The 25,937-nt window shown below is 37.1% G+C and overlaps 1 protein-coding gene across 5 annotated transcripts in view; it reads left to right on the top strand.

Annotated features, from left to right (window-relative positions):
• The window catches only part of FBXL4 (F-box and leucine rich repeat protein 4), a 64,707-nt gene that overhangs the window by 13,272 nt on the left and 25,498 nt on the right, over nucleotides 1-25,937 (top strand). For all 5 annotated transcript variants that reach the window (XM_049817644.1, XM_049817645.1, XM_049817646.1 and 2 more), the window contains exons 4-6: nucleotides 3,106-3,451; nucleotides 11,466-11,710; nucleotides 21,446-21,659. In XM_049817644.1, coding sequence (XP_049673601.1) covers nucleotides 3,106-3,451; nucleotides 11,466-11,710; nucleotides 21,446-21,659 — 805 coding nt within the window. The remainder of the gene's footprint in view (nucleotides 1-3,105; nucleotides 3,452-11,465; nucleotides 11,711-21,445; nucleotides 21,660-25,937) is intronic.

Raw genomic sequence — 25,937 nt, 5'->3', positions numbered from 1 at the left:
TCTCATTCAGGCTTTGCATGGCAGTGTAAAGATTGAGGCTTTCTAGCACATTGCTGGTGAAACCTTCTTATCAAAGCACTCTCATTACAACATCTTTGATCAGCTGTTACTGTATTATCTGCAAGACCTGAGGACAGAAAACGTCCTACCTTCAGTCATTTGATTCTGCTTGATTTTTTTGAGAGCTACCTAATTAACTCAAAGGGGAGACGGGGAGGAAAATTCCTTCAACTTCTTTACAGGTATTTGTTGGGATTCAGTTTCTCTTTGTTTTGGGTTAAGTAGTTTATCAAACATCTTAAGCTTGGAACAAATGCTGACAACCTTATTGGGGAAGCTGATTTTGGTACACACTCTCAAACCAGGACTGACTGTCAAAATGCCTTTCTTCTGATGGATTTTGAAATGGATGACCGTAACAAAAAAAAATGCTCCAGAACAGAAATAATGCAGTTCTTACTGAAGCCTCTTGGAAATTTAGAGGTTTTTGGTCCATTTCCAACTGTGGAGTCTTCACTCCCATTCAGATTACATGTAGCCCGTAAGTGTCAAAGTGCCGATCCTAGATTAAGAGACTGCTTCCAGTAGTAGTAATGGGTGTATTAAGAGTACGCCTACACTCAGGAAGAGTTTGCCAACCCTGACTCAGAGCAATTGCTATGGCCTGTTCTTGTGTGCAGTGCCACCAAGGCAGAGAAGAACATCAAATCAACCTGACAGACTTGAGGTTTTCCAGTTAAACCAATAGCTAACTCTTTTAAAGTTATATTGGTGTGCTGTTGATGGAAAACAGTATGATAAGGACAGTGGGAGACATTCACCAGTGGTCTTGTTCATCAGCACTTGGTATGTAATGTGGAGTTTCGCAAGACTGTAAAGTCATGCTACATGTCCTTCCTTTTCTCTAGTTTATTACAAAGACTGGAAACTAGAGACACTGCTTGCTGAAGGAGGTTATTGCTCTGCAGTTTGATGAACCTACACCTCCAGATGCATTGTTTTTTTCCAGAGCTCTGCTACTGCTAGATAATCCTCTCTCCAGGGCACCAAAGGAGAAGTCAATAACTGAGACACGTTCTGTTAAAAGTTGATGGTCCAGTGTGTGCTAAATTAGTGAAAAAATAGCCTCGAGTTTCCCTAAGGATAGTTTGAGTAGGTATATCGAAGTGCCTAAGCAAAATGTCAGATGGTGATCTGGATGTGTTCAAGAAAGGTCATGTGCAGTGCCAACATTAAGTATTTGCTTAGGGAATCGACCTATATGAGAGGGCGTGAGAGTGGGACTACATCTCTTACTTTTTGCCATGAGTCGACATTTCCTAAACGAATGAAATCTTCTCTTAGTAATAAGTGTCTCTTAACAAAAACTGTTAACCTTAGAGCAGAGTTGTCTGCCCTCCTATGTTGGTACTTTCTGATGTGCCATACATTTACAGCTCCTGCGTGTTTGTTTTTAGTTCATGACTTTTTTTTTTTCCTTTGACAGAAGACTTCTGCAGGCCTCCCGTTCCGCTGTAAGGTATTTGTGGACTGGCGTAATGTAGGATAGGAAAATTTACCTGTGCATACCTGAAAATGTCCATTGTGAAATGGAAGTTTCAGCCAATGTGGATTAATTTTCCTACTCTTGAAATAGTAGCAAATACCAAGCTTCTAAGCCTTATTTATACTGTATGCTATGTTTTAATGAAAGTCCTTATATATTTTTTACTTTCTGTCATGATGAACAAAGTTTAAGCATTTGGTTCTGAAAAATAAAAAGGTTGATTTTTATTTTTTTTTTAATTAATATTTTTCCCCTTTGTGTTCTGCAGTACATGTCAGTGTTGAGCAATACTTGTAAGTTCAGAATAGTGGTATCTGGTAGGGAAAGCCAAGATGTTGAGGTACTAGGGAGCAGATAGAGCATTTCTAAGACCTGTGTGACAGGACAAGTAGCCTCAGAAATCCTTGAAGCTGGGACTAGGGTGATCGGAAACAGATGGAGTAGCTGTGGAAGTGTCTGGGTTATGCACACTGGGTACAGAGATGGCTGTAAGCAAACTGTCAAAGGGAGTAGCAGCAGTGGCTAATGGAGGCATCCTTCTTTAAGGAATTGACTAGACTTGAGGGAGGAAAAAGATGGACATAAGTGACCGAAGGACCTCTAAAATCCATTCACTGGATGAGGACCCATGCAGATATAAAGAGCATGTTTCTGTTTTCAGGCCTTTTGGTAAGTCAGGGAGCACTGAAGACCTAAAAAATATAAGACTTGATTCTGCAGATTATTCAATTGGCAGCAGGTTTTGCTGTCATTTACTGGAGGAGATTTGAGGGATGTGTGTAAAAGTAAAGGTGTATGTATGGAAATTCTGTGCGTGCCTTGAACCTCCTTCTGTCACTGGACCAAAGAGAAGAAAACTTTTTAGTTTAGGGGTTTGGAAATTCTAATGTTTTTTGCAAAGGACCCTTTCAAAAATGACTTGGAAGATTGTATTTTCTTTGGTAATTTGACAGTGAATTACTTTTAAAAGTCATAATTTGTTTGCCTACACAGATAAACAAAGTAAAGTTTAGGGGTTTTTTTTTAATGATTTGCAATGCTGCAATTTGAACAGGTTTGATGCTAAAGAGTCTGAGCTGTGGGGTTTTTTTCTTTTTCATTTTTTTGTGAAAACCTTCTGTGGGAAATAAGAGGTGAGCTGACTGTGTATTTATTTAGGTTACATGGCAAGACTATTCCCTGCATACTTACACTAACACACCATCGTTGTGAAGACATCTAATCCATTTGTTATGAATACCTTACCTGTGAGGTGTTAGAACAACTTGCATGTGTGTAACAGTACTCTAACACAAGTGCCTGACTATGAGTACACAGCTTGTTTTGTTCATTAGCAATGCAGAGAAAATATGCTAAGGTCATGAATTAGTGTGCCCTGTTAAATTAATCCTTAGGATAGTTATCAAATCTAGGGAAACAATTTTCCTTGTCTTTTCAACCATGTTTCTCATTTGTTAAATACTTCTGACAGAGAAGCGCTCTTACTGTGTTCAGGAATTGCTTTAGTAACTTTGACTTTAATCTGTATACTGTCTGTGTGTGCAATTTTTCTTTCACAGATGGGAAATCCTTTGGTCTGAGGCACCTACAAAGGTGAATGGTCCTCAGGCTCGGCAGTTCACACCTTGTATCAAACAGATAAACTTTCCCACAAACTTAATCCGACTGGAAGTGAACAGCTCTCTTCTGGACTATTACACTGAATTGGATGCAGTAGTACTACATGGTGTGAAGGAGAGACCTGTGCTTTCGCTTAAGGCTTCGATGATTGATATGAATGATATTGATGAAGATGAGGATGAAGAAAAATATGGCTGTGGAATGGACACCCTTAATAAGCAGTTCAGCGTTGTTACCCTCAGGGAATGGCCAACTAACGGATATTTTGATAAATTGCCTTATGAGGTAAGAAAAGCATGTTTATAGTCAGTGTATTTGTCTTGGTCATTAAGGGTGCCAAGGTGCTTTATAGGGTACTGGTCAAGATTGTTGTTTTTTCTAGTTAGAATTGCTTGCATTCTTTTGTGAATCTCTTGCAGCTGTTGTATAGTTATGCCTGAATTATGTAAGTCTGTCTACTTCCATGGATGGATATTAGCAAGCCACTTTGCTGGTATTTGCATAGTTATTGCACTTCTATTTCTCAAGAATCTGTCTACTCACGGTGTTTACATCAGTTATTCTAGCCTTGAATTTCTAGCTCTTGAACTTAGAAGCTTCTGACAGTTTTCCAGTAGTCTTAGTCCTCATGCTTGATGAAGAAGATAATATAAAAGAGATATGAAAAGATTGAATCAAGATCTGTAAGTGAAAATAGTGTGTAATAGGCTAAAAGCTTTTTCCTGTTATCTCTCTTAAAAAAAAAAAAAACAACAACCCAGAACTTTGTTCTTGAAATGGCCATAATATTTTCATATTATTATGAAATAAGCCTCTTCCATCCAGCTAAGTTTTGAATCATGGTGGAGGTAAAAAGTCTTATAGCTGGACTTCTGTACACTGTCTTGTTTTGATGTTTGCACAGAAAACAGTTGTGAAGAAACTACTCCTTTCAGATCCCCTGGCAGTGGGGCAGTTGCAAGTCTGCTCAGAGTCAGTGTAGATAGATATTTTCTTTCCTGTAATTTCCAGTATGATGAGATTGTGAAGTATGATTGCTGAATGTTGTGTGCAGGCCAGGAAATTCTCAGTGGGGTATAGCTGTTCATGGGGGCTAGTGCCCTAGTTAAAGTAAGAATTGAGAGATGAAATCATTGTCTTCACCTCTCCCAAAATAAACTGGGTTTGCACATAGTAGAAAGGAGCCTTTACTTGCCGGTCAGAACTCTGGTCTTGGGCAGAGACATGATTGTTCCTGCTCTTCAGTGTACTGCAGTCTGGCAAAACAAGCAAGTGTTTGTTTCCTGCGGTAAATCATCAAATGCTCAGAGTGCTTGTGGCTTGAATCGGAGTTGCTTCTGAAAGCAAAGGGAGGATGGTGAGAGATGCTGTCACCAATTGCAGGGCACTTTCAGAAATACATGATCTGATCAAATAATATTTTGGTTTTGTTGCATCCTTTGTCTCAAAGTACCCCAATTTGGCACATGAAGGCCATGGTTGGGTGACTGTGTGCCCTAGTAACCTGCACAAGTTTGCTGTGCTTGTAAAGAGGAAGAGTGGGGAAGAGAATGTAACAACCCTCCCCATCTTTCTCCTGTGTATTTATCTTCTTTCTTAAGTTTTCGAGTTTGTTTTGGTTTTTTTGTTGTTGTTGCTGCAGTGGAATAATAAACGAGGATATTAACATCACCCCGAGTTGGCTCTAGTGGTGTTTTTTCCCCCAGAGTCCATATAGTGTTTAATACACTGTCAGTGCTTGTGCATCAGTCCTGACGTAAAGAAAGTACTTGGCATATGCAAAGGTGCAGTTGATTCCAGAATATCTTAAAATGTATAACTGTTTGAAGTTTGCAAATGTATTGGTTTTAGTCATTCAAAAAAATTGATTGTAGAGAAAACTTGTTTTAAATCTAGGAGGTCTTGTTTGAAAAGGCTGGATAAATTGATTTGTAGTATAGTAGACTACCAGAGAGATTGATTAATCTCTCTTCTGTTCCATGTGACTATGCATGTTCAGATTATAATTTAGGAAGTATTTGTGTAGTCCCGTTACTCCTCTGAACTTCTACCTCCATGTACTTTATTGTGCTTTTCTGCTTTCCTGTTTGTGTACCAGCTTCCCTTTTTATCCATTTTTTAACAAGTTTGGTTTCATGAATGTATTTATATGGTCTATCAATACCAAGCACATTCTTTTTCTTCTGCTTTGATATAAAGAAACTGAAAATAGGGGTGGAATATTTATCAGAAAACTACAGGAGACTTTCTGGACTGGTTTTGTGACAGCAGAAATCTCAGTCCCCTACTTTCTTGGTCCAGCTGGAAGGTTTGGGTATCAGAACAACAAAAATGTTGCACTTTGTAGTATGACAGTTTTTTACCGCATCAGTTATGGGAACAGTACTCTGCATGCTGTCTTCAAGACTGACAAGTGTCAGATTTTTCTGGGAAGTGTTCGAACCTTGTAATGATGAAGTAAAGCAACTGCTGACTCCTTCCAGTTTTGATTGATACACTACATGAAAAATTGTATCTTTTTATATGTTCATGTTGATTGTGAACGTGTAACTGTCCTAAGTCTTCATACACATGCCTATTCTTTATCTGAGCTGTTTCAGGCTTTTCATACTACCCTCCATAATTCACAAAATACACAAGCTGAATGGTCTTCTATGCTAATCTTAAAGTAAGCAGCAGTTCCTCCAGCCTTTGTTTTGCCTTCCTTGTCTTTCTGAAACTTCCATAGACTATCCTTTCATAGACTGTGTTGTTCCTCAAAATGGCATTAGGAATGGCTTGCTGCAGTGTGAGCTCTAAAACCATTGTAAGAGTCTAGATTGCTCCTGCCAACAAAAGAGAAAAATGCTCGACTCCTGGGGCACAGAATTCCTTAGAAGAAAGTGTGAAAACTTGGATGACCTAAGTGAGATAATTTTCCTTCCCTGCTCATGGATGGTGTTAACCAGCCCTTAGTAGCTGTTCTCTAGAATTACCTTAAAATTGAGGAAGGGTTTTCTAGGAGACACTTAACATCCTTGTCTTTCTTCCCAGTTATCTTTTGACTAACTTGTGCTGGTTGTAAAGTGGAAGGAGGAATGCCTTAGTCTTAGTTGGCGTTGCAGGAATGCTTGAGACCTGAAGCCTGAACAAGTTAAAAGCCTCTGAGAAAGGTGAAGAATACCTGCCACAGCATACCTGTTGTGAAGTTTGAGACTCACCAAGATGTGCCAGGTACCAAGAACCTAACTTTTGTTCTTCAGAGAGGAGAGTCAGGAGAAATCCTGCATGCTGCAGTCCAAAAGATATTTCTAATATAAATTTTGATATAAAAAGATACAAATGAAATCTTTGTCATTCCTTGAAGCCAAATTTTCCTAAAGCTGCCTACAAGATTTATGAGCTGTTCACGTCTACTGGGGAAGCGAATTTCACCGCTAAATGTGGATTTGGCGCCTATGTTCCAGGAAAATGGGTCTTGAATGCAAGATCTGCATCCCTTAGATGATACTTAGATGGAAGAGTCGGAGAAATAAGCAGGAGCATTTTTAAGTGTCACACACTTTTTTTTTCCTCAACAGTAAACTTCTTGCATCTTTCCAGAAGAAATATTTGTAGGCTTTCAGATAATCTGCAAAATTTTATGCCTTGCTTTCTAAAGAGGAGCTCATGAGAGTCTTAGAAGCTCTCTTAACAGCTAATAACCATATGGCACAAGATTCTTCCCTTCAGTTAATGGCCAATATACTGCCAGTTGCTATAGCAGACTAGGCTGTGAGCAATGGCATGTGGAGAAGATCTCTCCAGCTTTAGTCCTCTTGGAGTCTCGATTATTTGATTGTGCAGTCTGTCAGTAAGATCCTTTTCTGTTCTTTGAATCAAGAAGGAGCTTAGAACCTTTACAGCCTTTCATTGCTGAGAGGATCAGAGCCTATAGCCTGGTGATGTAAAGCCCTCTCTGCCAAAGCATGTTATGGGAGTAGAATAAAGAAAAGAGAGACTTAAATTGTTCTGTTTTTGTGAAACAGTTGCAAGATCCACTTTTCATGTGTTCATGTGTACTATTAAATGTGTACGCATTTGCTGGTTCAAGCTATAGGATTGTGCAACTAAGGACTGTGTTTTCTTAAACTATGTTGAGGAATATCAAAAGCCCCAGAATACCATCTTCTCCTTCCTGCCTTCTCTCTTTGCCTTTGTCGTGGTTTAACCCCAGCCAGCAACTAAGCACCACACAGCCGCTCACTCACTCGCCTCCACCCAGTGGGATGGGAGAGAAGATCAGGAAAAGAAGAAAAACTCCTGGGTTGAGATAAGAACAATTTAATAGAACAGAAAAGAAGAAAATAATGATAATGACAACACTAATAAAATGACAACAGCAATAATGAAAGGATTGGAATGTACAAATGATGCGCAGGGCAATTGCTCACCACCTGTTGACTGACACCCAGTTAGTCCCCAAGCGGCGATCCCCCACCCCCACTCCTCCAGTTTATATACTGGACATGACATCACATGGTGTGGAATACCCCTTTGGCCAGTTTGGGTCAACTGCCCTGTTGGGCTGTGTCCTGTGCCAACTTCTTGTGCCCCTCCAGCTTTCTCGCTGGCTGGGCATCAGAAGCTGAAAAATCCTTGACTTAGTCTGAACACTACTGAGCAACAACTGAAAACATCAGTGTGTTATCAACATTCTTCTCATGCTGAACCCAAAAGATAGCACTGTATGTATTTTCATATTGGAGGGACTCGCATTGAAGAACAGAAAGAGGAAATGTGTAGAAAGTGCAGATATTCTAGGTTTGATCAGCATCCAAGCATTACTTTCTGGCCAAATCAAGTTCTGCATTATTGTGCTCTACTCACAGAAAGCGTTTTATTGGGTACAAATGGTTATTGCTTGCTGTTATTCAGCAAAAAAGCTGAAAAAAGCTGGAGAAACTTTTGGGTAGGTAAGGACTATTAGGAGTTACACCATTGGTAAAGTTTTACCCCATGTATTGAAGAGTGTGGTGGAGATCCTGTCTGAGCTTATAAGTGAACTTTGCACTGGGTGAGATGTCTGTTTTTTTAAGATGTTATATTTTTTAATTGGTAATTCAAAATATATGCATATATGTAAGATGCTGCAGTCAGGGACTATGATGATAAAACACACGGATCAGGATCTATTTTGTGCTCAAACAGCACACAATGGATTTGTATACTGCTGTTTGTTGAATTGTTGTGGAGAATTATGATTTGGAAACCTCCAGTTTTTGGAGGTTTTCACTGTAGTGGTTGTTGCTCTCACCACATCTCTAAAGCTGGCATGTGCCATGTTTGCCTTGGAAATGGGAGAGAAAGTACTTCTGTACTTTTTGTCCATCATAGCCTAAAAAGGTGATCAGTGTTGTATAAATTATATTATGTTTTCCTCTTTATACTCCTTTGTATTGTTTTTCCAATAATTTTTGGGTTTTCTTGATTGATTTAAAAGAAAGTATAAAACAATAAAGGTTGTCATATTTTTTCATAAATGCAGAGTAAAACCAGTTCGCGAGAAACTGTGTTATGAAATTAGTTTTCAAAGCAGATACTCAATTCTGCAGCATTCTTTGAATCACTGTGAACACGGTGTAGCACAATACAGCACATCATGTCACATACTTATTATGGTATCAAACTCTACTTTATGCTAGGCTACACATACAAAAAAAACAAGTTTCTGACAGACATCAGACTCCAGACTAATGACGATTAATGGTTATTAGCCTGTAAGTTTGGAACCTGTTATCTTTGTTTAATCAAAAGCCAGAAGAAAAGTACCTCATCTCTTAATGTCATAGTAGTGACATTTTGTTGTATTTTTTTCATTCTAGATATTATGAAGTAGCATAATTTCAGTAAAAAATAAAGAAGGATTATCTTTTCTGATTAAGACATTCATATTGTGAGATTTCTTGTCAGGTGTGGAAAGACTGCAACATCCCGTATGTTATGAAATACTTATTGAAGTCATCAGTTGGTGTAAAGGGACATTGGCGAGGCATTTATAGTTTCATTCACCATTATCTTTACTGCTCAGAAGTTACAAAATAACTTCTTTTTTCTAGTGAACAAAATTTGTGTTACTTTGTTTTTATCAGACATTATTATGCCACATTAATTTTAGACATAAATTCAGCTAACTGTGCAGCCTTTATTGCTGACCTCTCTGCTCTGGAAAACTTATTAATAAAAGCATGGAAAAATCTGAGGGAAAAGACATTCATAAAATAGATATTTAGGTGGCTTACAGAGTGTGGAATATCTAAAGATTGCAAAACAGTCTGAAGGTGTCTTTCAGAATATTGAAAATTATTTAAAGTGAATTGATGGTCTTAGAAAAATAGGTATATGTTTAGGTATCTACTATTAGAATGACAAACAAAACTGTGTTAAGCAACTCTTAAGCTTAAGTATGGGTCTGAGCCAAGCAAAAATCAAGATATTAACTTGGGATTATATCTATGTTAGCTCCTAGTTATTTTACTTTCTTAGATACCAAAATGCCAACAACATGAATGTCAGTTGGGAGTGAACTTTGTTGGTTATAATATATTAACTGCAGTTATTATGTATGTGTATACATTTTATATATGTATTGCTGTCACATTGAAATGTCTATGCAGATCCTCTGCATCAAGCTGAGGTGAGAGTTCTGGGCACCTGCAGGGACAAAAAGCTTGGGCTGTGTTTAGGGGAAAGGAGGAGCAAGGAGAAGGGAAGAGGGAAGGCTTGAAATCAAGCTTGAGAGAAACTGGAGTATATGCAAACGCTGTATTTTGGCACTGGAGTTGAAGTTAAATTTTTTGAAGAGTCGTAGATCGCGTTTGAAATCCAAATACTAAATCTGGAGCTGAGTAGGAAGTAACATTTTTCATTTTGCAGGAAGTTGGATTGTTTTCTTATTTCTTCTCTTCCAAAAATGAAGGGGGGAGGAAGGGAGGTGGAAGCTAGCTGCATAATAAACTGGTACTTTGGAAGTACAATCTGTTTGGATCTCACAAAAAGCTTCATTTTCATTATGTCAAGCCTTTTATTCTGATTTTTGGCAGTTTTGTTTTATGAATCATTATAAGACATTAAAATGAAATATAAGACATTAAGGTATTTTGAAAGGGCCACAGGACTCTCTTCAGTTTAAGCTGATTTGTGGGGTTGTGTTGGGTTTTTTTGTCTTGTTTTGGATGTTTTGTTTTTTTCCATATACACTGATTCATTTCAGTGAGTTACTGTTTCCCACTCTGCTTGAAAACACTTAGTCAATTTTAGTTACATAACTTGAGTGCAGGTACTTACAGCTGTTAAAGACAGCCCTGGTAAAGTAAACATTGATTTTTTAGATTTAATTTTTCAAGTGTATTTTCTGTCAGTTTCTAAGCTAAAGGAGACTTTTTTTTTTGTTGTCGAGCATTTTTGTTATTTCCTAAAGCGAGTATTTATGTGTCTGTGTGTGTTTATTTTCGTTTAGAAAGGAAAACAGACCATGATAGCAGATGGGATATTTTTTAATTTCTGAGTGTGAGATAAGTCATTACAAAAATATGTGTAGTGGTGCTAGTCACTACTAGGGCTGGTGATTATTCTGAAGTTGAGATGATTCAATCTGACAGAGGTAAAAAGGGGTTTTGCCTTTCCGATTTGACTCTGGCATAGAACAGAAGTGCTCTCAAAAGTATTACAGCAAGGAAGAGATTACTTTGTCAGAGAAGATGTGAATATGTTGAATTTTTTACCTAGTTGCGTAGTCTGGCATGGATGGGAGAGGTTATAAGGTAGAATACAAAACACCGATTTTTAAAGCAGGGAGAAGAGGAGTAAATCTAAAATCAGTTCAAGGTGTGGGGAAACTGGGACGTAGTATGTTTTTTTCCATGTACTCTGCAAATATGCTACCATCTTAAAAACCAAATCTAGAGAAGAAAGAAGATGCCAATTCAGTGTTCTGATCAATGGCAGTGCAGACATTGTGAAGGGAAATATGTAAACATAGTGTTTACATATATATCACTGTTTAAATTAGCATGGGTAAAGAAACTTCTAATTTGAAAGCTTCCTGTCACTTTCATATGCTGATCTGTTTTTTCCTTTCTTGTTTAATATGTTGTCAAATTGAGAAGACAGTGCAGTCCTATTTAGTAGTTAATCAATGATTTATTTGCAAAGTTACTTTTAAGTAAAAGGATTTGCTTTTCTTTGAAGTTAGAACATCTTTTCTTATTCTTCTGCAGTCTTCCCTTAACACTTCAAGTGCTATATGACCATCTGTGACTTTTTTCTGTTTTTAATATAGCTCATCCAGTTGATTTTGAGTCACCTTACAGTACCAGACCTGTGTAGACTAGCGCAAACTTGTAAGCTGCTATATCAACATTGCTGTGATCCTCTACAGTACATTCATCTCAGTTTACAACCTTACTGGGCAAGGATTAATGACACATCTCTGGAATACCTACAGTCTCGCTGCACTCTCATCCAGTGGCTGAATTTATCTTGGACTGGAAACAGGGGAGCCATCTCTGTTTCTGGATTTAGCAGGTCAGTGCTAAATGTACAGAAGTATTTTGACAAGCTCTGTTTGCAGAGCTGCTTGCACAGTAGTTTCACTAAGTATTTGGAACCTTTTTAAAAGACAAGAAATGTCTTTGATTTGCTATAGAGGGTGTGATTGTTATGATGTAGAAAAAAACCAACAGCTAAAACAGTAAGAGATACTAGATATAGCAGTGGAAGTCCATTTCAATACGTAGAGTCTGCGTGTGCCAAACTGCCTGTGACTGAAAGGCTTCTTCCAGGGGGAGCAGTGTTTTGCTTTCTCCTGTGCTTCTAAAAGACTCCACTAGAACCAAGCTGTCAAAAGTCTGTCTCACGGAGAAAATGTTTGCGGTTGTTCTTTGTACAAATGAGTCATCAGTAGGACTGTATTAGAATGGCTGCAGTAATAAACTGATTACAGTGCATGCTTACAAGGTATGGGCCCTAAGTAATCACTGGAGTGCAATGTAAATGCAAATATTTTCATAAAAATGATTTAAAACATTAGTCCTGTTGGGAAACAGGGGGTTTGCATGTGCATCTTCCACTGAGCTGAAAATACGACTGTGCTGTAGGTCATTAAAATAGCAAATACAGAGGGATTCTTCTCTGTATAACAGCCGTGTTCTCTGCTTTCTTAACATATCATTTCTTGCTTCTTTGCTCGTTTGCATTAGTTAAACAGCATCTATCAATGCATTTCATTTAAGCAAAAAATTGCTGCTTCAACTAAGAGGTAATCAGCAATGGCAGGTGAAAACAGAACTTGACTGATAAGAAACAGAAATGTTTAATATATCTAAAAAAATTTGTCTTAACTCTCATTTGTTTTCTGAATGAAAAGGTTAAATCAAGTATTCGAACATTTTCTTTCCTTTGGTGCCTGGGTGCATTCCCTGGGGAAGTAAAATAATTTAAAGAAATATTTTGTCAAGATGAGAATGTTGCTTCCTTTTTTCGTGACCTTCCAGTATAATCCAGGAGCCCTATGCTCCTTTGTGCTTGTTGGTAGAAAAAGGCGATACACATCAGCTAGTTGAATGGGGTACAAACATTTCTTCTAAATTTGGATTTCATATTGGGTACATTAGGCAGAAAATAAATATGCAAGCTTTAATTGAGAATTGAACTCTGAAATCATTAAGTGCTTGGTTTCTGATGCTTAGCTATTAAATCTGTCATTTGAAAACTTAAAAGTATGTGCATCTTTCATGATTTTTTTTGAACATGCAGTACTGCTAAAAATTTTTGTAGTCCTGAAAGAAATGAATGTCTAAATTCAGAGAATTACAAACTTTGCAGTTCTGGCATTTCTGACTTCCACTTAGTTGAAAATGGCTTTATTGCTAATGACTTTTTTTTTCCTTCAGTGCTGAACTAATAGCAGCACTTATGTATAGTCAGCATTTCTAAAATAATAAATATTCATTGTTTGACTATTAATAATCTGTGAATAAGCATGGTCAATTTATATTCATTATAACAGGTGATATTTATTTGTAACAAGGGGGAAAGTGTTCTTGGACATTGATACAATTGTGAAGTTATCTGTATTTCTAGGAAAAAGTATTTCTTGGAAGAGATACATGCAGTCTGGGAATGGGAGATGCAGTTCAATCGTAAATTTTTGAAACAAAGTTGTAAGGTAAATAATTTTCAGGTGTGACTTATGCTCAGAATTTTCACTTCTGAATCAAAAATTCTCCACTGTAACTAGGTCTTGTTTTGAAAGTTTTCTTTTACCTAATACAGAAATAATTTTGCAACTCAGTTCTGTACAAGTGTCTTTTGTAGTAAAATTTCCAAACACAAATTTTCCTTTTGACATTCTTCATCAGCATGTTTGTCAGATTTGCTGGCCTCCAGGAAAGGAAAATTTGCTGCTCATTTGCTGTGGAAGTATCTATTAATAAAGGAGACTTACTAGAACAACACTTACTTTTCAAAAACATTAATGTAACTTTCTTCAAAAAAAAAGTAGCTTCCTGGTAAGAGATACTGTTCCTCAAAGGAGCAATCTGTTAAGTAATGTTTTAGTTCTGTTGCCCTGGCTGTCATTACGATACCACCACCACGACATGGATGTTGCAGCATCTGGGGCGTGAACTCCCACAATTTTTCCTTTTGAACTTCTAGATGTTCCTCACTCAGCCTGACTTTTGGGAGACATTATGCAAAACAGAGTTTCCAAAGAACTTTGATTTTTCTAGGAATTCTGTTTCACACTTAAATTTTCTTTCTAGTTTATTCTTCAGAATATGAGTATTGCAGAGGAGGTTCTCAGTTGGCTGGGGAGAGTGCATTGCTGCTCTTATCAGTTACCTGCTGATATTAACTGTTACTAAAAACTTAATCAGATTTTCAGACTGTAATTGTTCTTTGCAGAAATTAAATACATATTTCTGTATGTACCAGTAGAAGACGTATCACTACATTTATTAGCGTAAAATCTTCTCTTGCTGCCTACTGCATGAACATTTCTGAATCAGTTTGTTGGCTTCTCTTTATCCTGCTCTCTTTGGCTCCCTGTCTGGTCTTGGTATTCTCTATTTCTTTCTGCAAAGGAAATTGTAAAATAAGGCAATGAGGTGTGCCTATAGAGTACCAAGCTGCATCTTTTATTTTGGATTTAATTGGTGAAAAAGTCTTCTTGTAACTTGAGATTGAGTTGAAACAAACCTAAATTGCTTGTTCCAGTACTTCAGGTTTATAAATTTTGTGGTAAGTTGCTGCATAAGGGACCAGGAATGGCTGTCAAGCCAACTACTTGGAGGTGTAGAGAATTCTGCCTAGAAGTAGTAACAATTTGAAGGACTCTGTTATACTGTTTTTAGAAGGCCAACCTACATTTGTCAATTCAAGGAGAAAAAACATTATTTGCTAAAAGAAATTTGTAAATAACTTCACAAACACTACAAATTGCTGCAGAATAGAAACGGCAAAATGCTAAAACCGAAATACCTTATCCTCATAGATAACAGTATTTCACTTTTACAGGGCCTGTTTTTTCTTTTTTTTTCTTTATTTTTGCACTTTTCTCAGCATTTGGTGTTACAGTTGGCACTGTCGAATTCAAAACTGGTAGAGTTAATTTCATTGGTACAACTATACAATTTAGGTTATGATTTTTGCAAGCCAGGGCACCTTTAAATGCTATTCTTGCTCAAATTTTATTTTGGCAAATATCTTTAAAAAATGTTTTTATCTGTGGTTTCTTATGACAGTCTTAAAAGAAGTAGCTTGTGTAAATTTGTGTGTTGCTTTAAAAGGTTCATACAGACATGATGGTAAAAAATAATTTAAAATTTATGTTTTCTTGCAAAAATGTATTAAAGTAGAAAATTTTTTAAAAGAGTAATTTTAAGAAATGTGACTGAAGCAAATACTGTATTATCATGAGAAGATAAAATGCTTCGGGCATATGAACATCCCGAGGCAAAGCTGAAGGTATTTTAACTTATTGATAACGTCTGCTCCTTAGGGCTAAAAATGACTATCATAAATTTTTCATTTCAGCATATAACAGAAATTAACTAAACTTTATCATTTAGATTGAACTAAAAGTATACGGAAAAGTGAAAGACAAATGTAATGAGTATCTGAGCAGTCTCAAGTGTCTGGAATGCAAAGTGACAGGGAATAAGCAAAGATTTCACAGCAAGCATTACATAAGCAGCGCTGCATTTCTCTTGGCGTTAGAGGTATGGTGAATTTCTTCATGCCAGGGGAATATCAGCGTGGGAGGGTAAGACCTATGTAGGAAAAGTGAGGCAAGTTGATTGGAGGTATACTAAATACCGAGAAGCTGAATAAATGCTCTGAGGTTTAAACAGCTCAAGGACGATGACAATTTAAAAACAGAGTTCTGCATGGAGATTTCTTTGTATCAATGATAATATCATTAGCTTGTTTAAACTCTTTTGCTTTAACTATCTGAGGTATTAGGATTTTTATTTACTTCTAACATTTTAAACTGTGAAAATTAATTAATAGTGTTTTATTTTCAGGTTAGTGATGCAGTGTTTGCATGTCAAGCACATCCAGGAATATTTCTTTAACAATTTTATTGTTGTTTACGTTTAAAGGCTTTAGTTGCTGTTTAATAGAGGTGTATTTTGACAGTGTTTAACTTGATGAGGCTTTGCTATGTATCAAACGAGCAGGAAGGTCATAGAAATTACTGAAGCATACATCAAATAGTCACAGAAAGTTCGAGTAATGTGTGACTTTACGGGTATTCTCAATTTAAAAATCATGTTTGTCTCTGACTTTAATTTCCACATTTTTTTAATAATACCTAGGGTTGCTGTAATCGAGATAAAGTAATAATGTTTGTTTTGCATGTTTCTACTGAAATAGTTTCATCTGTGTTGAGAAAAGCACAAGATTGGAGACTTAATATTCTCCTTACTTGAATGCAATGTTTTAAGCTTTGCTGACCAAAAAAAAGTGTAATACATGCTAGAGAAGAAAATAACACTGTAACAATTAGAATAGCTTAGAGGAAGGGAAGGTGGCTTCATTTTAAAAACAAAATTATTTTACTGGGTCTCACTCTCAAGCATGCATACTTGCATGCACCAAGGCGACTGAGACGTGTGTCCAAAGCAATTTGTCTAGCGTGTAGTCTCACTATCCTGAGCCATCTCTGTCCTTCATCTCCTAATCTGCGTGTCCTGAGAAACTGCACATATATATGTTCAAGGATCTTGATGACCTGCTCATCTGACTTCTACCAACACACATCGCTCTACCAGCCCTTGCATTGCCATTTGTTCTTTCTCATGCTTCTACACCTGTATGTACCCATTTGTTCTCCAATCATACCAATCTTAACACTTTTATTACAATTATCTGTACTAGATGTTGCTGCTGTTGTGTAACACAGCAGTCCTGAAAGGAAAAGCATCACTGTGAATGTAAAAATATCTGAACATGACTTTAAGAAGTATATTAAAATGTAATTCCACAAGTCATTGGATTAAATGCAAGACTGTAACTGCAGCACAGGTTGAGATTATGAAGTGCTCTGCTGAGTTTGTGCGAGTAATCATATAGATAGAACTACAGTAATAAAGAGAAGACCTCAAGATCTTAGTAGTGAAATGAGGAAGAATAAAATCCAAGTGGTTTTTTTGACAGTATTCTTGTCTGGTGGCAGGCTCCGAAAAGCAGGAGACCTGAGTAGCTAGAGTGAGTGTGTAGTTGGCTTGAAGCAAACTGAAATGGGTGTTTTCATGAAATACTGGTTCTAGGAGGGAGATACCAAGGAAGGCTAGGCAAATGGGGCAATGTTCTATTTGTCAAGTAATGGAGGTAACATCCCTGATCTGGATGCTAGCATAAGGCAACACTACAAGGGAAAGTGCTAAAGGAAAAAAAAAAAACCTATCCAAACTTAGTTGTTCATAAGTGGAAGTTGTTTCCCCCCACCCACCCCACCTTGAACACCAAATGCAGTGGTTTATATGTCAATAACTAAAAAATTAGTATGTAAGATTTTGATTGAAAATAGATTTGGTAAAATCAGCATGATTGAAACCTGTTGGGATAATTGTACGAAAGGAACGTAAAACTAGGTAGCTGTTTGTGTTTAGGAAGGATGAGTAGATGAGAGAGAACTGAACTGTGATCCCTGTTTGTTGTAGAGTTTTCAGTAACTTTGAACCATGGGATATCGAGTAAGTGGGGATCATTATGCTAACAGTGAAGTGTAGGTTTTGGATCCAGTGCAGTTCCATTAGAAACCATTGGATCAAATGTGATGTGTTCAGTTCCCTCATAAGCATATGTCTAAAGGTATTTTGCAAATTTTGTTTGGGAGGACTTATGGAGCCGGTTCTGACATGAAGGGTGCTGTCTCTTGTATCTTGATATTTTAATTTTGGATCTTCTTTGGCTCATGGGATATGCTGATGATACAGACATGAATTACAAGGTTGGAAGTTGTTAACAGACGAAGTGGACCGTGATCATGACGGGTTTAACATTAACATCAGCAAAGGGTGTCTTAACTGCTAGTAGATATATTTGGTGTTTCAGAAAGATTTCACTAGGACTAACTTAATTCCCAAAAGCTGAAGCTGAAGGTGGGGAAAATGAACAAAACAAACAAGAAACCTCTAAAGCGAACCAAAACACCCTCCCCCCCCCCCCCCCCAAACCCAAACCAAACAACAAACAACCATGCCCCCCCCCCCCCCCCCAAAAAAAAAAAGACCAGCCAAAAAAAACCCTGAAATACTGCAGTCTAGAACAAGGATAAATTTAGAGAGAAAGGCCCAATCCAGTGTCTAGCAAAATAAATGCACATGTTCGTGTTATTCTAGGTTGTCTAGGCAGTCATATTTCATAACAAACATGAAGGGATGAAGGAAATGACTTCAGAAATGGTGTGTATAAAATATTGATGATAAAAGCAAAACTGAAGGGATGGATGACTGTGCAGAAAGGAGAGACTAAGAGGAACCAGTCAATCCTCAGTGATTAAAGGAGAGGTAGGTGAAGATATGTTGATTTGGGTAGAAGGTGCTTTTTGGGGGGTTGTTTCTGACTTAGCTCATTTGAAAATAGCCAGGCATTCAGTGTCTGTTAAGTCTCAGAAGTATGAAGGCCATGCCACGTTCGTTCTGAAAGCATAAGAACCCATGTTGTACCTTGCTGTATGGCTTTGGAGATCCATGTAGAAAGACGTTAGCAAAAATCTCTGTCCTGAGCAGCCTGTTAAGTGCAAACACAGACTGGGGTGTCTTGATCCTTCAGAGAACTCTGCAGTTCTGCCTAATGTTCCCTGTCCTGTGCTGGTTGGTGACTGCCTCAAATTCCTCCTGTTTCTGTTCATCTCTTTACTTCATGCCTGTGAGCTCATTCTTGTACCCTGCTGCATGTGCCATATCCCCCTTGCCTTTCTGTTTAATGTCTCCTAAATAACCTTTTACAAAAAGGTACCAAAGCCATGAAGTGCAATGCTCGTTGCTGTTGCTGTGTTCACTCTGCCTGTGTGTTTCAAGTGTAATGAATGTAAATAAAATGTTATGAGGGTAGTAAGTCCTCAAGCTGGTGAGCCTGGAGTTCTTCTCCAAGTCTAGGGGGTTAACTGAGTGTTTCCCTGACTTGGTAATGTTAACTTTTAAGTCTAGAAGGAGAAAAGCATTGATCTGTACCAACATTTGTAACAGCCAAACCCTGTTAAATTATATGGCAGTTAACCTAACATCCATTATTGTAATGGAGTAATTCATAAAATATTTATCCGTTAGCAAATTAAAAGCTAGAGGTATAATAAGTGACGATTGACAAGGTTTTATGGAAAATACCACCATTCAAACAAACCCGATAATTTGTTGATGAAAGAAGCTGTGTGAATGTATTGTTAAACCACTCATTAAAGAGAGGAATTGGCTAATCGGTAATCAGCAACGAATCCATATGGCTCGACTCTGATTTCCAGGGGATTTCCATCCTGTGTTTCTCCATGGCAGTGTTGAACTCTGTTGCCAGTCTAAAATAGCATTTTAATGTTTAAATACCTGATGTTAATTGTTGTGAATTGTCATGTCGTTTCAGCTCTGACACTCGGGTAAGAAGGCTTACCAGTCTAGGTGAATTCTCTGTATCCAGCATGAAAATGGCAAATAAGTTCTTGGTGTTTGATTAAACTCTGATTTTACAAGCTAAAATATATTCTAGAGGGAGATTGCAGAGCTAGACAAAAATAGCGGAAGAGTAGATTTGAAGGCCATACTTGGCAGAACCCCTGTGGCTCTGGGGCTTATGTTTGCCCTTTCATGTCTCAGACGCTCTCTTTGTTTCTGTTTGCGTAGGCTCATAGAAATGTTGGATGTTAGGGACCTCTGAAGGTCGTCTACTCCAAGCTCCCACTTGAAGTGCCAGTGTCCCCAACGCTAGATCAGGTCAGTCAAGGTTTCAGGTGACTCTTGGAAATCTCTAGGGATGGAGATGCCACCCTGGAATCTCCCTTCCCCTCTGTATTGTGTAGGATCTGCATAATCAAACTAAGGCTGCGTAATGTGCAAGATGAAAGGAATAAAGAAAGGTGGTGATGAAGTATGACTTCAGTGATGAAAAAATAAGGAAAGGAGAAGGTTTGAAAACTTTGATCTTGAAAGATGGACTTCACGTCCCGTGCTACTGTTAGTGTCATTGAGGAATGCCTCCCTGGATGTGTCTGCTTTTAAGACCAGCAGCTATGTCGTCCTAAGTTTCAGGAGGAGCAAAGTCTTGGGAAGGTTAATACCTGTTTAGTTGTAGCAATCGGAGTTTTTGTGCAAGGAGAAGCCTTGTGTCTCTCTGGCCTTTATTTCTATTCTATCAGTTAAACCCAAGAAGTAATACTAAATAACTGCAGTGAAAGTGTCAGAATCTAAAGCTACTTTGTCTGCTTGAAGGTTTTTGTAGGCTAGAACTGGTAATAGAGCAGATCAGAATATTTTGAGAAACTAATTCATGTTTTCTCACAAGTAGCTCCATTATTGTAGGAAGTAACAAGAGGAACTCATTGCAGCCCATAGGTTAGGAACTTAAGTTTTTTCTACTGGAGAAACTATTAAAGTATAACAAAATCATGACAAACATGGCGGGGGGGGGGGGGGGAGTTTCGTATTAAATATCAAACTTACAAGCCTAGTGATTTATTTACAGTTTGAACATTATCTTTGCAACAAAAAGGGATATAAGCTTATGTGTTTTTAACTAAAGCTTGGATTAGGTATAAGAGTTTGAATTTCTGACACAAGATATCTGACAGAAGGTGTAATTTATGCAGAGACCATCAAAGTTTCTAAATTTTGGATGTTTTGTCTTCAATTTTTATAATTCCAACGAAAGTCATATGAAATATTCCTTAGCAATCTGTGTTCTAGAACAGCTACAAAGTGTTGATTTCGACTTACTTGTTAATGAAAGAAATGAGATGTTTTTGTGAAAGTCTTAAAATACTTCTGAGTAGTTCATCCATTTAAAACTATTTGTTTAATGTCATCTTGACATTTGCAGATTTTTCTGAGATAAAGATAAATATGAAATTATTGGTGGAAACTTGCAGGCCATTGTCAAAATTGGCTTTGGGGACCGTTTAAAACCATTTCAAATGTTATCTGTGTTGTACTTTGCTTCATTGTCTCAGAGTAAATGGCAAGAACGATGCGTGTTGCAACTTTCTAAACTGAAACAGTTTTCAAGACTGATGATAATTTAATAAAAAACCCTCTCTATACTGTTCTCACCCCCAAGGATTTTTGCAATTAATTTTCAAGGTAGAATTGTTTTTTAAGACTGCTTTAGTGACATTAGCCTCCTTATGACATGTACAGCATTCTTTAGCCTTCTGTGTTTCTTAAAATGTACTCAAATATCTCTTTGTACAAAACATTGTATAATATCTAGGTTATATACAGTATCAAGTCAATGTTGATGAAACAGCCTTGATTCTCAGACTACCTTTGGTTTTTTTTAATACTGCTCTCTAACTCAACACCTAATTGGTTTGGTCTCTTCTGGATTTGTACAGATTTGATTCAGAAGTAACTTCAGAGTGGTTATGATTAATTTACTTTAACCTAATCATGTTTTCTGTTAGTTAACTGAGCTGACATAAGAGCTGTGGTCTGTAGGCTTTTCACTGCTGAAAGGAATTATTTCCTGGTTTACATGCATAAGGTTTTGACAGTATTCACCTGAAAGTATGTTTATTTTTCACTTAAAATGTGTTTTTTGCAGGTTCTTGAAAGTTTGTGGCTCTGAACTAGTACGTCTAGAGTTGTCTTGTGGCCATTTCCTCAATGAAACATGCTTGGAGGTCATTACTGAAATGTGTCCAAATCTTCAGGAATTAAATCTCTCATCATGTGATAAAATACCACCTCAGGCTTTCAACCACATAGCCAAAGTGGGCAGCCTAAAACGTCTCATTCTCTACCGAACAAAAGTGGAGGTAGGAACAAGTATTTTTACCCTTTGCAATAAACACTTTAAATCCTGATAAAGTTGTAATTTTTTTTCCATTAATGAAGAAGTGAATTAGAATTTTGCATGTAAATTCAAAGGTAAATTCAGAAAATTCAAAGATAGTTTCAAAAGCCATAGGATATTTTTATTTTCTAAATAGCTTGTGGATTTAACAAAAATAAATAAAAAGCCTCCATGTTTTACTTGCATGGAAAATTGGTGACTTTTCACCAGCTGTTTTAAGCAATGTAGTGAAATCATAAATGTGAAATCTTTTCTCTTGTTTTGAAGTGTATTCCAGTCAGACTGTATTTGGCAATATAATTGGGAAATTATCATGTTTAGTAACTTAGAGTAATTCTCAACATTCTTTCCTGTAGAGTGCCTTGCTAATTACTAGATTCCTACTGTCTTTGTATAGTAGTAGTATGTGAGACATGGAACACAAATTTTAAAATACTTTTCATTTACAGTGTAAAAATTACTTCTTTATACAGTTACTGAACTGCCCAAATCAGGGTCGTTATTGTTTGCTGCAACACATTTCCTATCTAAGATGGAATGGTTTTACGTGCTATAGGTTTCTCCACTGTTGTAGTTTACTACATTTTAAAAATGCTGTATCCTAGTAAATTCAGCAGTTTGAATCAGAACCAATTCCATTCCTTCTCACTAGCTACATTACTTATGTATTACAGCTGTACTACTCTGGTTGACATGGAAGCTCTCATACTTGTGCTTCTCTTGTTGCAAACACTAGTGCTTAGTAGGCCTCCAAAATGGGGGGGGGGGGGGGGGGAACATGTCTCTGCAGTTTTTTCTAGCTTTTAGCTCCAGGTGAACATTTTAAGAAGAATTTTCTTGTGTGTGTTACCTCTGCTTATGCTTTTGATACACAGAAGTGAGGTTGTGATGCTGGATTGTGTGGGGTTGTTACGCTGTAGTGCAATAGAAGAACTGAAGCTGGAGCAGTAGGTTCTGTCTCCTAGATGTCCAAGGGTCGCCTGAAGTTACAGTACCTCATTCCATTTATAAGCAGTTCACACCTAACACACATGCTACAAAGTTAGTTGCATCTTGTTGTCCTTTTTTTGGTAAATCACATGTACGTTTGTGTCCCAGCTAGCTATCTGTAATTGTGATTTCATAATGCAAGGTAGTCAGATTAGAGGGTAGGCTCCCTGGAATGGGGGGCACTTGCTGTGGGGTATGCAGGCAGTCACCATGAAGCCAGTGCCCCTTGGTAACTTGTTACTTTACGGTAGTTGCTCTGTGTATTGAAGCAATTATTATTTTCTACAAACTAGAAAATAAAATAAATTGGTGAGCCCTGCTTTTAAGTGCCTTTTGTGTAGAGCTGAATCAGTGGCTGTTCTGTTTCTAGATCACTAGTCTTTCTGTAAATCCTGGAGAAATCTCCTAACCTCATTTTGACAGTGGGCTCTAATTCACAAGGCTTTTTCAGATCCAGGAAAGATCATTGTGTCAGAGGTAAAGATTGTATAATTTTATTTTTTTCTACTGTTGATTGATCATAATCATCTTGATTCTACTCAGGTAACTTCTAAAATTTGAGACTTCATGCTTGTAATAGCGCAGCAGCTGAGGTATACTCTGAAAATGATTGGTAACTGTCACTTCTCAGCTATCATTTTGCTGAACAGAGCTTGAAATTAGATTGAAAGTAGATGGTAAAGATTTCCTGACTTTGAAGCCCTTACGTTGTGAAGATTCATTTCCGCTTTTCATGTGTATGGACATGCATCTGCTTGTACCTGACAAGAACATTGATTCGTAATCAAGCTTACTTAAGATTGTGCTTCTATTTTATACATAAGTATAAACAAAAGGCACTGTTCCTAACAAACCATGGAAGAGAAATTTCTAGAAATTTAAATAGGTAAATTGGTGAGGATGCTTTTGTGTTATTTGTAAATATGAAACCACTTAACGTATACGTTGTGCCTCACAGGTGGAAAAGTAAAAGGGAAAGAATGAAAAGGTAGCATAGAATTTGAATTAGAGGATTAGAGTTACAAAAGTCACAGATTTGTAGAAATAACATTACCTTTCTCAACATTAGTGTCTCTTAATGCAAAGCTTTGGTTTTCTGTACAAAATAGGCTGCCTTTCCTTCTGTATTCTTCAGCTGGTACAGAGATGCTAGGGTAGTAACTGGTATCTAGATGCAAAAAAGGCAGGATGGATTGATCAAGCATGCTCTGAAGTGATTTAGACTTCTCTGAAACTTGTCAATGAACTGTAATACAGTAGTGTTCTTGATTTTGGTGAAATTTCTGCTACTACTGCATCTTCATTGTTGGAGTTTCTAAGGAGCGAACAATGGAACAATGCTAATGTTTAATCAAGAGCTTGATGTTGTATTGTTGCCAACTGGACCTGCTCAGAGAAAACAGTCTGAGGCTGTGAATCTAATAAGGAAAACTGCTGACTGATAACAAATATGTGATTATTAAGAGAAAGAAAGAAGGTGAGAAGAACAGAGCTGATATGTGTTATGGTCCTCTGTAAAAGTTCTGTCTCAAAATCCAAAAAACCAAAAAGAAACCAAAAGAAAAATTCGTTCATTCCATTTAGCCCATCATCTTCCTAAATGAATCAGTGGTTTGCTTTTTTTCTTAAAAATAAACCAAAGAACAAACAAAATAAAGCACCAAGTCTCTTGATTTAAATTTTTTTCTCACATCATACTCTAGAATGGCAAATGTACAGGTCCTATCCTAATTATCAGTGTGTTGTCATTTTTTGTGGCAGAAGGATGGCATCCCTGTTCATCCTGTGTTAACCACCTTGATGTAAAAATGGGGTAATATGTTTCTGATATTGGAAATATTGAAGTAGTTGCCAAAATGTGAAGAGGGAATGAATATGCAGAGAACAAATCCGTAAAGTTAACCTGAATGAGTTCTCCAATGGAATATCATAATATTCTTTTTGTACTGCACAATTAGAGGCAGTCTTTGGAATTGAAGCGTAGTAAAATTAGATCAAATTAGGAGGGAGACTGCCTTTTATGGTTGTAAACAGGGATTTACTGTTTAATTTATTAAACTGATTAATTTATTGTTATGACTGACCAAGGTAAACACTTAGGTTGATTTAAGTGAACATATTTTTTAAAAGGGGCAACACTAAAGAGACCAGGAAAAGCAAAATAGGACTTAATGCTGTAATTGACTTTCAAAGGAGGGCCCTTCTCGGCATGTTATTTGTGATGCCAGTGAAAAAGGGGTCATTTTCCTACTCCACAGTTGTCAGTCTTTGTTGAAAATGCAGTGTTGTAGCACATCTAGGTAGATAGCACAACTTGCTCTTTTAGTTGTGAATTTGGGCATGTGATTAAATAACATAGGATATGGGATGAACGTTCTCCATCCTTTTTATCAGTATGTGTTAAAGCTGTTTCTGGTTTTGTATGATGCTTTATAAAGTACAGCATTAACATTTTAATAGAAGAAATAGTATTTTGATTAAATAAAACCAAACTCACATGCACCTGCCCAGGGGTAGGATTTCCTTACTCAGACTGTGTCTTGCGGTACTCTTGCCTTTTATTTTATTGTTTTTTAATGCTAACAAAAAAAAGATAAAAATTGCTTTTAACTATAAATTTAAATTATTTATTGTACTTTTTCTGTTTATATGATTACTGTGACACTAATGGATGAATTCTGAGAAAATACCCTTGTAGAAGATTGACTACTGTTAATGACTTTTATGTGTTAGATACAGAAAAACAGATTTTGAGGAAAACGGAGGCTTAATAAAATTGACAATGTAATATGTAATCATCTGAGCATTTATGACGGTTTCTTGTTATTTTAGCTGTTTTCTTTGAATAGGTTTTGTATTTAAACATATTCTCATTGTCTCTCTAATCAAAGCTCCAATTTTTAAGTGTACATTTTTAGCGAAATGGACAACTCTGGTGTTCTGCTACTTACTGCACTGCAATGCTGTTTTGGAAGATAGCTGTACCATCTGGAGCTGTTTACGGTCTTTGGTCCTAACCCTGCTGATTCTTAAGGCCATATATAATGTTATTTCCTTGACTTACTGAGTGCAAGTTTCTGTGTACAAAATCAGTTTCAAACCTCTGAATTGAAGCTTCCAACACCCTTGAATTATTCAAACCTCTCTGTTACAAGAAGGAAAGTCCAGTGACTTTTAGTAACTTGTTCCAGGCTGAACAAGCAAAAAAAAAAATATAAATTGTCCTGCATTGCTATACTCCTCCCCACTA

Source organism: Accipiter gentilis, chromosome 15, assembly GCF_929443795.1.
Source record: "Accipiter gentilis chromosome 15, bAccGen1.1, whole genome shotgun sequence".
NCBI lineage: Eukaryota > Metazoa > Chordata > Aves > Accipitriformes > Accipitridae > Astur > Astur gentilis.
Note: the sequence above shows the minus strand (reverse complement) of the source record. Positions and strands in the feature narration are given on the sequence as shown.